This window comes from Rhinatrema bivittatum, chromosome 3, assembly GCF_901001135.1.
Source record: "Rhinatrema bivittatum chromosome 3, aRhiBiv1.1, whole genome shotgun sequence".
Lineage (NCBI taxonomy): Eukaryota > Metazoa > Chordata > Amphibia > Gymnophiona > Rhinatrematidae > Rhinatrema > Rhinatrema bivittatum.
The window spans coordinates 164,899,418-164,913,225 of NC_042617.1; the positions used below are offsets into that span (position 1 = coordinate 164,899,418).

General features: G+C 48.6%; 1 protein-coding gene across 1 annotated transcript in view; it reads left to right on the forward strand.

Annotated features, from left to right (window-relative positions):
• RYR2 (ryanodine receptor 2) overlaps positions 1–13,298 on the forward strand; it is a 1,771,220-nt gene extending 1,757,922 nt beyond the window's left edge. The window contains 1 exon segment of the mRNA XM_029593907.1: positions 12,011–13,298. Coding sequence (XP_029449767.1) covers positions 12,011–12,106 — 96 coding nt within the window. The 3' untranslated portion in view covers positions 12,107–13,298.
• The last annotated feature ends 510 nt before the right edge of the window (positions 13,299–13,808 follow it).

The following is a 13,808-nucleotide window of genomic DNA, read 5'->3' on the forward strand; positions in this document are numbered from 1 at the left end:
TATATGGAAATAAATCTTAAAAGGCTTAAATAAACTAAAATAGGAACAAATGGTCAAACATTTAGCAAAAAAACCTTATTAAAATAGCCTACCATGCCTCATCAATTTCTCACTTTGTTAAATTCATTCAGTTGTTATAGCAGGTCTTATCACTCATTTTCATCAAAAGCTTTTTTGAATAACCAGGTTTTTAAATGTTTCTTAAAAGCAACCAAATCTGCCTACATTCTTTGTTTTTTTCTTTTTTTCAAATTTTTTATTTATGCATTTTCCAATATACTTTCAAGAAATTACAACTTGAATTTGCAAATACAGAGAAGAAAGGAAAAAAAAAAGATAGGGAAAACAAAACCAGTATTATAAACATAGACTTCTCTGCAATATCAAGTCCACAAAAGAGGGGGAGTTCCAAACACAACCCCAAAAATATACCTTGAAATATCAGGAATTAAGGTCTGACTATACAGAAGGCTATACTAATTTATCGTATAAGATTACAAGCATAATGGGGTAGATTTTAAACGGTGCGTGTGGGCATACATGTGCATGCGCTACCCGTCGCACACACATGTACGCCCGATTTTTTAACCTGCACGCTCCTCGGAGGGAACTTCCCTATCTCCCACCCCACCTTCCCTTCCCTTCCCCTACCTCCCCCGCCCTTTCCCCTCTACCTTTTTCTTTTTTTTTTTTTCTTGTTTTAAAACTTACTTCAGCCCTGGGGCTGAAGTAAGTTGCGCGCACCAGCCAACTGTATTATTTTGAAATTTAATTACACATTTGCATGGGAATTTTAATATAAAGAAAGCTCCTATATCAAGGACCTTAGGCCTTAATAAAAGGAATTGTCTTCTTTTTAACTGTGTGGTTCTAGACAGGGTAGATACTGTTCTTGAGACCCAAAAAAGTCTCTAATCGATGATGAAAAAATAACTTCATTATCCACTCCTTGTCTGACTCCAACAGAAATGAAACAATCAGCGTAGAAGGTATCACAAGATCTTCCTGGGTTGTTTCCAAGACATTTGTTATATCCAAAACTGTAGAAACAGGAGTAAGGGCTTGCATACCATGTTAATTCAAAGATTCCTTCTTAAATGGAGGAATATAATAGGCCCTAGAAATAATAGGTAGGGTTCGCTCTGGGATTTTCAAAATCTGGATCATGTATTTCCTCCACATATCTTTGGGGAGAACCAATGAATCTTTAAGAAAATTTAAGATATGAAGATTTCTCTAATTTTTCCATTTTGTAGGATTATGATTGGTTTTCTTTAATAATATTCGGATGGAGCCCAGAAAGACTAGCAACTTCCTTTTTCAAAAAAGAACAAGAAGCTCTGTTCTCATCTACTGTCTTTTCAACCAATTCCAAGCACTGTTCCATTTTATGAAGAGAGATAACTAAACGATTAAGTTGAAGAAATAAGTTCCCGTTTAAGGACTGGATCGCATCCCAAATAGAATATAATGTAATATAAACCAGTCTTACCAAGTGAAACTTCTGAATTGAAATTGGCACTGTTCCACGTAGCCTGCAGCCTCCCTGGATCCGACAGAGGCACTGTTCCCACGTAGCCTGCAGCCTCCCCGGATCCAACAGAGGTCCTAGGGAATGTCAGTACAGTTCCAGCACCACTCGCACGTTCCAAACACAGGGCAGCATTTTCCAACGTGCCGCCCTGCTCCATGCCGCAAAGTTGTTCCACGTGTCTTGCCTCAGCTGGGTTCTCCGGGGCCCTATGATCTGCCGGGGTCAGAGATGTTTGTAGTTCCTGCATGGCGGCGAGTTCTACTTCCTCTCGACCACCCCGCTGCAAACTTCCTCCCGGCATCAAAACCTCCTGGAGCAGATGAGCGTCCATCGGCCCAAATACTTGTGAAGAAAGGGAAGAAGATGTCAAGTCACAGTCTTTGGCGCAATGCTTCCTCACCGAATGCGGCATTCCTGGTGAAAGGGAAAGAGGTCGTACGGAGCCACTTCAAGTGCGTCCCATCAGATCCGCCATTTTGGATCTCCCCCTCTACCTGCATTCTTAAGTCAGTTGGCAAAGAGTTACAAATCTTTGGGCCAGCAATAGAAATAGCTCTGTCTCTGACTTCACTGAGATGTGCCGAGTGAATTGAGGGCATAGTCAGGAGGGCTTTATTAGCGGATCTCAAATTTCTTTGTGGAGTATAGAAATGTAGTGCTGCATTCAGCCATTCAGTGTTCTTGCTATAAATGAATTTATGTAAAAGACATAGAACCTTATATTCAATTTGAAATTTTATGGGAAGCCGGTGAAGGGAGATTAGAGTAGTTGTGATATGGCCAAACATTTTGGCACCAGTTAAAACTCTAGCTGTTGCATTCTGTAGTAGAGATGTGAATCGTTTTGCTGACGATTGAAAATATCGTACGATATTTTTAAAGTCGTCAGAAATCGGGGGCTCCCCGAAACCAATAGGAAAACTCCACAAAATTGTTCGTGGGGTTCTCTTATCGTTTTGGGGGAGAGCGGGAAAAACGGCACACAAAAACAACCCCTAAACCCACCCCGACCCTTTAAAACAGATCCCTTAGCTTCCCCCATCCTCCCGACCCCCGACCCCCCAAACTTTTTAAAATTACCTGGTGGTCCAGTGGGGGTCCCGGGAGTGATCTCCCACTCTCGGACCGTCGGCTGCCACTAATCAAAATGGCGCCGATGGCCCTTTGCCCTTACCATGTGACAGGGTATCCGTGCCATTGGCTGGCCCCTGTCACATGGTAGAAGTAATGGACGGCCGGTGCCATCTTTAAAAATAGGATATTCTCTCTTTTATTTAGGTTTATTACAGGTTTCAAGTGGGTTAGTAATTGTTTAATAGCCGAGATGTAAATCTCTACTAATTTCAAAGTGTTATTAATGGAGTCAGTAATCAATTTCAGAAATTGTATGTCATCTGCGTATATATAGGGCCGGATTTTATAAATTAGCGCGATAGCGTACTTTTGTTCGCGCACCAGGCGCAAACAAGAGTACGCGGGATTTTAATAGATACGCGCGTAGTCGCGCGTATCCATTAAAATCCGGGGTCGGCGCGCGCAAGGCTGCCCAAAATCAGCAGCCTTCGCGCGCCAAGCCGCGCAGCCTGCCTCCGTTCCCTTCTCTTCCCCTACCTAACCCACCCCCCCCGGCCCTATCTAAAACCCCTCTACCTTTGTCGGCAAAGTTACGCCTGCTAGAAGCAGGCCGGCTGCCCCGCTCCGAGTTCCGGTCCCGGGGGCTGGTCCGGAGTATATTGGTCTGGAGGCCGCGGCCATGCCCCCGGAACGCCCCCTGGCTGAAACCACGCCCGCGGTGCTGCCCCCGAAATGCCGCGTCACATGCGACACACTCCCAAAATGCCTCGTCATTGCCGGCACGCCCCCCGACATGCCCCCGACACGCCCCTCCATGCAAGCCCCGGGATTTACGCGCGTCCCCTGGCTTGCGCGCGCCGCCGAGCCTACGCGCGTACCCCTTTGAAAATCTACTCGATAGTGTGTAATCCCAAGACCAGCAAGAAGTTGACACAAAGGTAGCATATAAACATTAAAAAGAGTAGTGGACAGAGATGATCTTTGTGGTACACCAGAATTCATATTAACCTTAACGGATAAGGAATTTCCTATTTTAACTTGGAAGAAACGGTTATATAAATATGAGATCAACCATTAGAGTGTGGTGCCAGCAAGACCAACTACGGAAAGTCTCTGAATTAGTATATCATGATTTACAGTATTGAACACAGCAGATAAGTCTAGCAGAAAGAATAGATATGATTGCCCAGCATCAAAATCTCTGAGAACCGTATCAGACAAAGCAAGAAGTAATTTTCTGTATTAAAGTTTTTTCTAAACCCAAATTGTGAAGGATAAAGAATGTTATGAGGGTCAAGGTATTCAGAAATTTGAGCTTCGACAACCTTCTCTGTAATTTTGGCTAAGAAAGGTAAGAGGGTTATTTTCTAAAGGTTTATCCTGTGCGTTAGGGCCTTATTGCACGCGATAAGGCCCTAACACACACGATAAACCCTTATCGAACGTGAAAAGGGCCTTTTCGCGTGCGATAGGATGTAAATGACCGGGTGGGGAGAAGTCGGGGCTGGGAGGGGGAGGAGTGTGCCATGGCACCGCAGCCGGCGATAATGTGAGGAACATTCTCGCTGGCAGTAGTGCAGCAAATAGGACCACCTTTTACGGTGGCGCTATTTGTGTAAAAGGCTGCAGCCGGAAAAGGTGCGGCTGGTGAAATCGCACCACCGCGGTGCGAATGGCTGTGGCCTTTCGCAGTCCCGTCCCCCCCTTTTCCCACCGCCCCCTTTTTCGTGGGATTCATCATTCAGTGAGGATTGATGAATCCTGCCCTAAGTTTGTTATCGGTCTAAAATTTTCAAAGTTATTGGTGTCCGAATTTTTCTTTTTTAAAATTGGTTTTACTACTGCACATTTTAAAGAATGGGAAATTTTTCCTTCGCTCAAGGACAAGTTAATAATTTTCATGATAGACGTGGCAATGGACTGAGAAAAGATCTTTTAAGGTGGAAGTAGGTATACAATCTAAAGGATGAGTGGCAGGATTTAGTTTTTTTATGATTGATTCAATTTCTAAGGTAGAAATGGAATGAAAAGAGGACCATGAAGGAACATCATGCAATTTCAGAGTAACAACTTGATCAGGAACATTTACAATCTTATTTAAGAGCTTACATATCTTATCCTGAAAGAAATGGGCAAGAGCGTTACATTTATAACAGTGGCAGCTTGCACCGCCGTGCTCTCTCCCCCCTCCCCCCTTACCTTATCACCATCCATTAACCACACATACTCCAATATTGGTGAAAATAGGCCGCAGCTTTTATTAATTATTAATATAAAACCAAACTTTCGGTACCCGAGTATTAGTGCGTTCGTCAAATATTACCATACCGGGCTTCGTACCGGCGTCCGCCATTTTAGCCAGTCCGCCATACGCTCTGACTGGCCCCCCGCCATGTCCAAGCCATGGGGCCATCCCCCGGGCAGCCCACGCCCACCTCTACGCACTTTCCTTCACCTGTGACCACGGTTTGTCCACCGTGTCCTCCGGGCCCCTCCTGGCCCCCCCTTAACTCGGGTACCCCCGCCACCAGGCCGGGACAGTGTTACACTTGTCCCGGGCCCCCCAAACCCCATGGGTCCCCCCAATTCCCCTACTGCGGCCCAACTTCATTCAGCGCATGCTCCAGCGCCTCTTGTATCGCATTGTTGAACAGGTCGTACCCGACGTCCGATAGGTGTATCAGGTCCGGTCTATACAGACCTATGCATGGCTCATCTGCCCAGTCGTGCCGAATCGTTGCCATGCCCACCTTCGGGGCCCAGACTTCAATCTGCCTGTTCACCTTCTTGCGCCCTCTGCACCATAGCTTGTCACCCTGCCATTTTAGCCTGGGTATGATCTCTGACCATACTATGGCTGTTCCCTGGGCCATCTCCCTTATTGCTTCCAAATCCCTTTTTATACCATCAATCAACTGCTTCGCTGTAATTTCCCCCAAGTCGTTGCCTCCCAAATGAATAACTATGACATCCGGCTTTTGCCTTGCGCGTAAGCTGCTCTGTAATTCCGGGATCAATCGACCCCATTTCATGCCTCTGATTCCCATCCAGGTCACACCGACTCCCCGCGGTGCCAATCCCAGGTGCGTGCCGTATGGTCTCTCCCGAGCCCGCCGAGCCGCCCAGTGCACGAAAGAGTGTCCTACCAACCATACTACCTTCCTCCGGGAGAATGGACCTGCGGGCGAGATATGAATTCCTTCGTTACTGACCATTCTCAACCCGTCCCTGCCTCACGTACCTATTTGCTGCTGCTGATCTCCACCTGCCTATCCTTCAGATCACCTCCATGGGCAGGCCCGCCTGTGCCGCACTAGTGGCGGCCCCAATTCTAAAGGAGTGCGTACTGAATTCCTCCGGGTTCAAACCCACGCTTTCCACTACCCTCCACAGTACTGCCGCAAACTGAAATTTGGTTAACGGCACCCCGTCCTTATGAATTAATAAGTGGGCGCCCCCCCCGTGGTCTGATTTGTAAGTAATTTTCCATGTTTTGTGCCGGGCAGGTCACCTGTGATGGCACCCTTGCTAGCCTTATGTCCACCCCTTTTGCCCTCTGATCCGTTTTAGATTTATGCACCCTTATGGTAATGCCCTGTTCCTGGACTGTGATGTTGGCATGAAGTATACCATCGTTTCCTTCATCCGTTTTGGATGCCGCCACCAATTCACTGACCCTTAAGGCTGCAAAGAAAGCCGTGCAGAAAGCGGCTCTAAAAAGAATCACTTCGAATCCCTCTGACGCTACCTTAGCTACCGCGTGCCATAGACTCACCAATATCTCATGGGTTATTGGCCGCCTCTTGTCCCCCTTCCAGACAGTGCTTCTGGCCCAGCCGGCTAACAGCTTCTTAACCATGAAGTTATCCATGGGGTCACCTAAGCCCTGCGCTTTTGCAAAGAATGCAAAACCTGCCAGTTGATTCACTGTCGATCCTCTGGACATCCCTTCCTCCTTTGCCCATGCCACGAACCTCTCTATGAGCCTACCCTCTATACGCCCCCCTTGCCATCCCTGCCCTTGCAAGAATGTTTGTACGCTAGAAAACCCTTTGCAGTATGCTTTCCAAGTTGCTGGGGCCACCGATGACCTCAGCAACCCCCATTCCGTATCATTCCAATCTGCCATAATTGTTTTGGTATTGGAACTCCTTCCGCCTCCGGCACCTGTTGATGAAAGAGATCCCACTTAGCCCTAGATAAAGCATCTGCCACCTGATTATGGATGCCCGGAACATGTTTAGCTCTGATTGTCATGTTCGTTCGCAAGCCCTGTAGGACCACTTCCCTCAACAACGCGGCCACCTTAGGGCAACGGGCCGCCTGCCTGTTAATCACGGTCACCACGGCCATGTTATCCGACCAGAAAATGATCTTTTTGTTGCACAGCCTCTGTGCCCAGACCGTAATGGCCACCAGGATCGGGAATAACTCTAAGAATGTTATGTTTTTTACTAGCCCACTCTGCCTCCACTCCTCTGGCCACGGTGCTGCGCACCATGCGCCCTGGCAGTATGCCCCAAAGCCCCATCCGCCCGATGCATCCGTGTATATATCTAGGTCCTGGCTCGACCTCGCCTCCTCCTGCCACATGGATACCCCGTTAAAATTGTCCAGGAATTCGAGCCACATAGCCACTTCATTTCGAATTGGGCTCGTGATTCTGATACGGTGTTGCGGCCGCCTGACCCCTTTTGTTGCATCCGCCAGCCGCCTCAGAAAAGCCCTACCCATCGGGATGACCCTGCACGCGAAGTTCAAGCTCCCTATTATAGATTGTAAGCCGACCAAAGTCGTCTTCTTGCTGGCCAGTGCCTGCCTGAGCATACCCCGCAATTTGTTTAACTTCTCGAGCGGCAGCCGCGACGTCATGGCCTGCGTGTCTAGTTCGATCCCTAAAAATGATAGGGTCGTAGCTGGGCCCTCAGTTTTTTCCCCTGCTAGCGGGACCCCGAAATCAGCCGCCATCACCTGGAATGCCGCCAGTGTTTTTTGGCATGTATCCGTGCCGGCCGGGCCCACGAATAGAAAATCGTCCAGATAGTGTGCCACATTATCGGTCCCCGCCCTTTTTTGTAAGACCCATTGCAAAAAAACTACTAAACATTTCAAAGTAAGCGCAGGAGACCGAACACCCCATAGGCATGCACTTGTCAAAAAAGTACGAACCCCGAAATTGGAAACCTAATATGGGAAAATTGTCAGGGTGTACGGGGAGCAGTCGAAAGGCCGACTTAATATCCACCTTAGCCATTAGGGCCCCTTCCCCGCAGCGCCTGACCAACGCCACGGCCTCGTCGAAGGACGTGTATTGAACGGTGCACGCCTCCGCTGGGAGGCCGTCGTTCACCGAGGACCCCGTCGGGAAGGAGAGGTTTTGTATTAACCGAAACTCCCCCGGTTCCTTCTTGGGCACTACTGCCAAAGGTGACAACATCATCTCCGCGAACAGGGGGTCCGCAAATGGTCCCGCCATCCTGCCCAGTTCGATCTCCCTATCCACTTTCTGTTGCACTATGTCTGCCAGTCTTGTTGCCGATGAAGAATTCCTGTAACTTATGCCCTTAACCGTCCCTTGGAAAGGTATCCTAAAACCTTGCTCAAAGCCCTCCCTCAACTGTTCCGCTTCCCGTCTCCTGGGGTATATGGCTAACCACCCCAGCATGGCTGCCACACACACCGGGGACGGTGCCTTCTGAAATACTTCCTTACCTCCCTTTCCCATTACTCCCCGCCGCCGTCCCCTGACCTTTCCTCGCACATTTCGATGCTGGATGCGGTGCCGCACATAATGAACATATGTGTTTGAACTTGCAGTCCTGGAAACTGCACCCCGCCTTATTGAAACGCCAACACACCCTGTTGTTACCGCTTTCCCCCCACGAATTGCTGCTCGCGCTCGTCGCACCGCTATGCGGCCGAACCGCTTTTCGCGAGGCCCCTGCCTCCATAACCTTGCTGGTCATCTGGCGTAGCCACAATCCTACATCCTGTGCTGCCCATGACAAGTTCCCGTTCTCCTCCATTCTGTCCCTGAACTTCTCATCATAATTCAGCCAGCACCACCCCTGATATTCCTTATAGGCCTCCAATATGGAATCAGCATAACTCAGCATCGGGGCGTACTGGGATGGATCCTCCCTCCCTATGACGCTTATCATTCTTAAGAATGCCCTGGTCCAATTAGTTATGTTCCTGGGCACCTTTACCTCCCCTTCTTTCTGGTCCTCCTTTTTCTTTCCCTTTTTCTTCTCGGCCGCCCCTTTCCTGCCCTCTAATATTGAGAAAATATCAATATATTCACGCTTCCTTATCTTATTACGTAACACCTTTGGCACGCTCTCCCACAGCTCTGCCAAATTGGGGAGGGCTACTGCGGCCGCAGCGGCTGACGCTATCTCCTGCGGTGTTTTGACCGGGGAGTCAGCCGCTGCCTCACTCTCATCGGATTCCTCCTCGGAGGATTCCTCACTGGAGTCACCGTTATTTCTCTTTCGTTTAGTCCTCTTGCCTTTTGCGTCTCCCGACGACGCCGCTGCTTCGCGATGCCTCCCCGTCTCCTCGGCTCGCTCCTCCGCTTCCCGCGGTGCCGGGGGCCGCTTTCTACTCTCTGTGCCGGCCTCCCCGCTGGGTATGTCCTTCTCCGTCGCCACCTGCTCGGCGGCCTCCGCTCCCAGTGTGCGGGCTCCCGCTGTGGCGTTGCCGCCCGCTGGTGCCGTGTACCATGGAGGTGGGACCTGCCACCATGGAGGGTACATTGAGGCTTGCCATGCGTTCTGGCTGTAAGGATATGCTCCCTGTACTGGCGTTGTTGATGACGCTGCCCCTGCTCCAGAGGGCCCCGTTGGGGGCCAGACGGGCCAGCCCCAAGGTGGGGCACTGTACGGTCCGGATGCGGGCAGTGTTCCGGTCTTGTCCACGGCAACGCCGGTCGTCGCCCCACCTACGGTGTCCGCCGCCGGTGTCCGCCCCTTCGCGTTCCTCTCTGTCGCACTCTTGTCTCCGCTGCCGGTCTCCGCTTGCCCCTTTCTTTGTGTCTTGACTCTGTCTGTCCTAGGGCGTTTTCCCCGGCCTTGGCCTCCCTCTCCAGCGCCATCAGGCTTCCTTGCCCTCGCAGGTCGCGGTTCCGCCACCTTCGCCTGCCGGCTGCGCCCCCTTGTCTGCCTCGGTTCCGGGGCTGTCTTTGCTCCTTTACCAGCCATTTCCGTACGCACGCTGGCGACGCCTTCCCTCGGCTCCCGCAAATCCGCAGCCCCCTCGACGTTCGGTCAATATCGCTTCCCAGACCCGTGAAAGGTAAGCCGGCCCACGGTCGTGAGGGGGGGGGGCGATCGAGGTTAGTACTCACAGTTCAGTATGCAGTCTCTGGAATCCTGGCTGGATGGCTGCGTTTCCCGGTAGCCAGCCCTGCTACTTGCGGTGATCAGCGCTGCGGTCTTCCCTGTGCCCCAGGGGCTCCTTCCGGTCCTTCTGGGTCCTTGCGCAGGCGCAGGGCTTCTTCCCCTTCAACCCGACGTTCCTCTGTTCGCCTCGGGGTGTCTCCGGTAGCTCCCAGCTGCCTCTGTGCTCTCCAGCCCGATCTCCGCTGTAGCTGCTTTGCCTGCTCACTTCCTGCGCTGGGACCACTTGTCTACGATCCCGGCCGACCAGCAGACTCACCCCCACGTGTCCTGGGCTCCTCCTCTGCTCCGGGAGCCGCCGGGCCTTTAAATCGGCGTTTCGGGTCTCCGGGTCCTATCTGGGGGCGCCCGGAGTGCCTGCCGACAATTTCTCCCGTTTTTTTTTTTTTTTAATAATCCGACCGCGTGATCGCGGCTGAAATCCTCTCCGGCTCTGGCTTTGCCTGCTCAAACGCGAGCGCCGGCCAGCGAAAAGGGCCTGGTCCGGCGCTCGCCCTGCCTTTAAGTCCCGAGGTCTCGCGAGATCTCGGGCCCGAAATCGCGCCCGAAGTCCCACGAGACCCTGGGCCAGGATTCGCGCGCCTGCGCGCGCCCGCCCGATGACGTCACCGCCCTCGATGCGCCGGTCCCCGAGGCCTCCGGCCGGCTTCGGCGCTCCATCCCTCGCGGCGTTTGCTCCCACCCAGCCCCCCTCCACCCGGCCGCCGCGGTAAGACGACTCCGCGGGTGGGGGGGGTAGTGGGGGGGGGGCAGTCGCTCTGCCGGCAAGCGCCCTGTTAAGGGGGCCCTCCCCGCAGGCGCTTGTCGGTCCTTTATTAGGGGGCAAGACTGAGTCGTCTCTAGGCATATCTCTAATTTAATTTTGTCCAATTGAGAAAAGCATTCACAAGTTAAATTTAATGTCATGAATTTTTTTCCCCAAAATACTCCTGTTTCACTGTATTTATTAGCTGTCTATACTTGGAGAGAGAGGTTCTATAAATTGTTAATGTAGAATTAGAAGAGTGTTTGCGCCAATTTCTTTCTTTTTATCTTAAAAGTCTTTTAGAATCTAAGTTATTAGCAATTAATTCAATCAGAGGGAAACTATTATGGTCTAAGAGACCTGGCGGGCAATAGACTAAACAGACCTGGAGAGATTTAGATTTGAAGAGACCTACTTCAAAAAGGTGAAGAAATAGAGGTAGGGATATGATTAAGGAATAAATCTTTTTTTGCAATTAACATTACTCTGCCACCCTTCCTATTAATCCTATTAATAGAAAAGATGTCATAAGTTGGGTTAGAAAGTTGGTTGAGTAGTACTGAGTCCTGGGTTTTTAGTCAGGTCTCAGTAATGCCAAGCAACGTGGGATGGAATTTGTCCAAAATATCATTAATGATAGGGATTTTCTTAACTATAGATTGAGCATTAATTAACAATAAGCTTAACACAAAGTAAGTAGGCATCAAGTTGTTGGCAATATGTGGAATATTACTAAAAGTTTTTACATTTTTATAAGGACGTCTATTAAATGTTGTCTTCTTAGCATTGATTGGTTTTCCAGCGTAGGAGTATCATCTTCTATTTTGAACAATATTAATGGGATTGTTGAAAAGATTGGCCATGGTGAAATTTAGTTTGAGAAATGAAGATGATGTCTTACTTTATGTTCTTATACTCAAGGGCAACATGAAGGGGCACACAAAGGGGCCTGCCCCTTGCGTGCACTCCTTCAGCATGCGACGCCCAGCGTGTGGCGCTTCCGGCGTCTCGCTCGCGGCTAAGAGCCCTCGCGCCCTTGATGATGACAATTGGGGGGCAGAGATACCGTCTGAAGGGGGGAGTAGTGTGGCGGATGGTCCCAACAATGAAGGCAGGCAGCTGGAGAGCCTCAATTGGTAATGGAGGCAGTGACAGACTGGAGGCCTGAGCAGGATATGATGTTAACCTCCCCTAGAGCAAGAGGGAGAGATTGAGATTGATTCTAACTCATTGAAATCTCCTCTTGTTTTCTTACAGGAATCCTATGTGTGGAAAATGTATCAAGAACGCTGCTGGGAGTTCTTCCCAGCTGGTGATTGTTTCCGAAAGCAGTATGAAGATCAGCTCAACTAAGTGGAGGCTGCAAGCCTTTGTTGAAGTTTGACACAAACACAGACACACACACACACACACACACTTTTCAGGTCCAGGGAATGTCTTGCAGGATTCCAGGAACCACCAAAGTTATGCACTTTTCTGATAAAAGAAGATTGTGTTCCAGCGATAATCTTCCTGCTTTTATTTTCCTCATAGATTGGCTGAGAAAGAAAAAAATATTGCAGTTGGACAATTTAAAAAACATATTCACAAAATGATTGACTGGAGAACACGGAAAAAGTGGGAAAGAAATGCGCATAACGCAAATACACCAACGTACCTGAGACTGCCGCTAGATTCCTTTCATCCAGGGAAGAATACGTGCGGGGAAACAAGATAACCATGCTTATTCAATCTATTTATTTCATCACATAGGAAGGAACTCTATACAATATTGCAAAGAGCACCAAGATTTGATGGGGGAAATAGTGCCTTACTATATGGGTTGAGCTATGCAGAAGATGAGTGCATGCCATCTTATCTTTTCCTCACATCCTCTTTATTTTTCCACTTGGGTTAGTTTTGCTTTTGGGTGGGGGAGGGTGGTTGATTGCGTATCATTTTTTGAGAAGACTGTGGCGTGTCTCAGGATAAAAAATAGACTTGCTTCATTAATCTAAATCCACGTGACCCTGCATCTATAGCTCTTGCTTTTTTCTTCTTTTCCTGGTAATGTTCTGATGCAACACTGCAACTTTATGAATCTTTGTATGAAAACAAAAAGCTGCAAAAAATCTTTAAGAAATGTTTCACTGCATGTTTATTATGCAAGTTTAAACAAACAAACAAAGAAACAAAAACAAACCAGAAGAAAACTACTGAAGCAAGTTGATCAACATGATGAAATATTCATGGTTACTCTATCCATAGTAATAAAGTGTTGTGGGCTTTATTGTACATTTGGATCCAGCCTCATCAGCCAACAATGTATATGTTATGAAGTTGACTGTAAGACATCTTGTTCATTTTGCCACCTGTGATTAATAGTGGAGTTGAAGACTTTTTGTTAGACCATTTTTTTTTCAATCAAAGCTGAAGCAATATCCATTCAGGGATTTCATCAGTTGCCATCATCAGACATCAATGATGTGTACAGCACCTATCCATATTGATTCCTTTTGGAATGTAATACCAATCTTCTTTATGAATAAAATGAACAATTCAGAATGGAAGCAAGAATATTTTGCTGCAAGCAAATCTTTTTGTTGCTTAACTGTTTGAGTCTTCTTAAACCTTTTTATTAAAACCTGGACAACTGTGTGTGATGATGCTGTGGGAGCAAGTTTAAAGACAGACTGTCCAGGTGCAAAGTCTGCAAGAACTTTGCTTGCACTGATTTTGTACACATTTTCGAAGGGAACATCCATGCATAATCTTCCTTTGAAAATTGTCCATGGCTTGCAGACTTTGCACTTGCTTCTTGTGTGGGCTGACTTTGACCAGAAAATAGCATGCATGCATTTGAAAATGCAAGGTAGGCATGTTATGTCCTAATCCTGCCCTGAACATCTCCCCAGGAATGCCTCTCCTGAACCTGATTAAAAGTACACATGCCGGGAAACTTTGTGCATACTTTTAGCTGGTTAAGAAAGAGGAGGAGGACATTTTGAGACAGTCCATTTACCTGAGTTTTTACCCATGTAAATGGCTTTCATTTGCATATTTATTAGTTAGATTT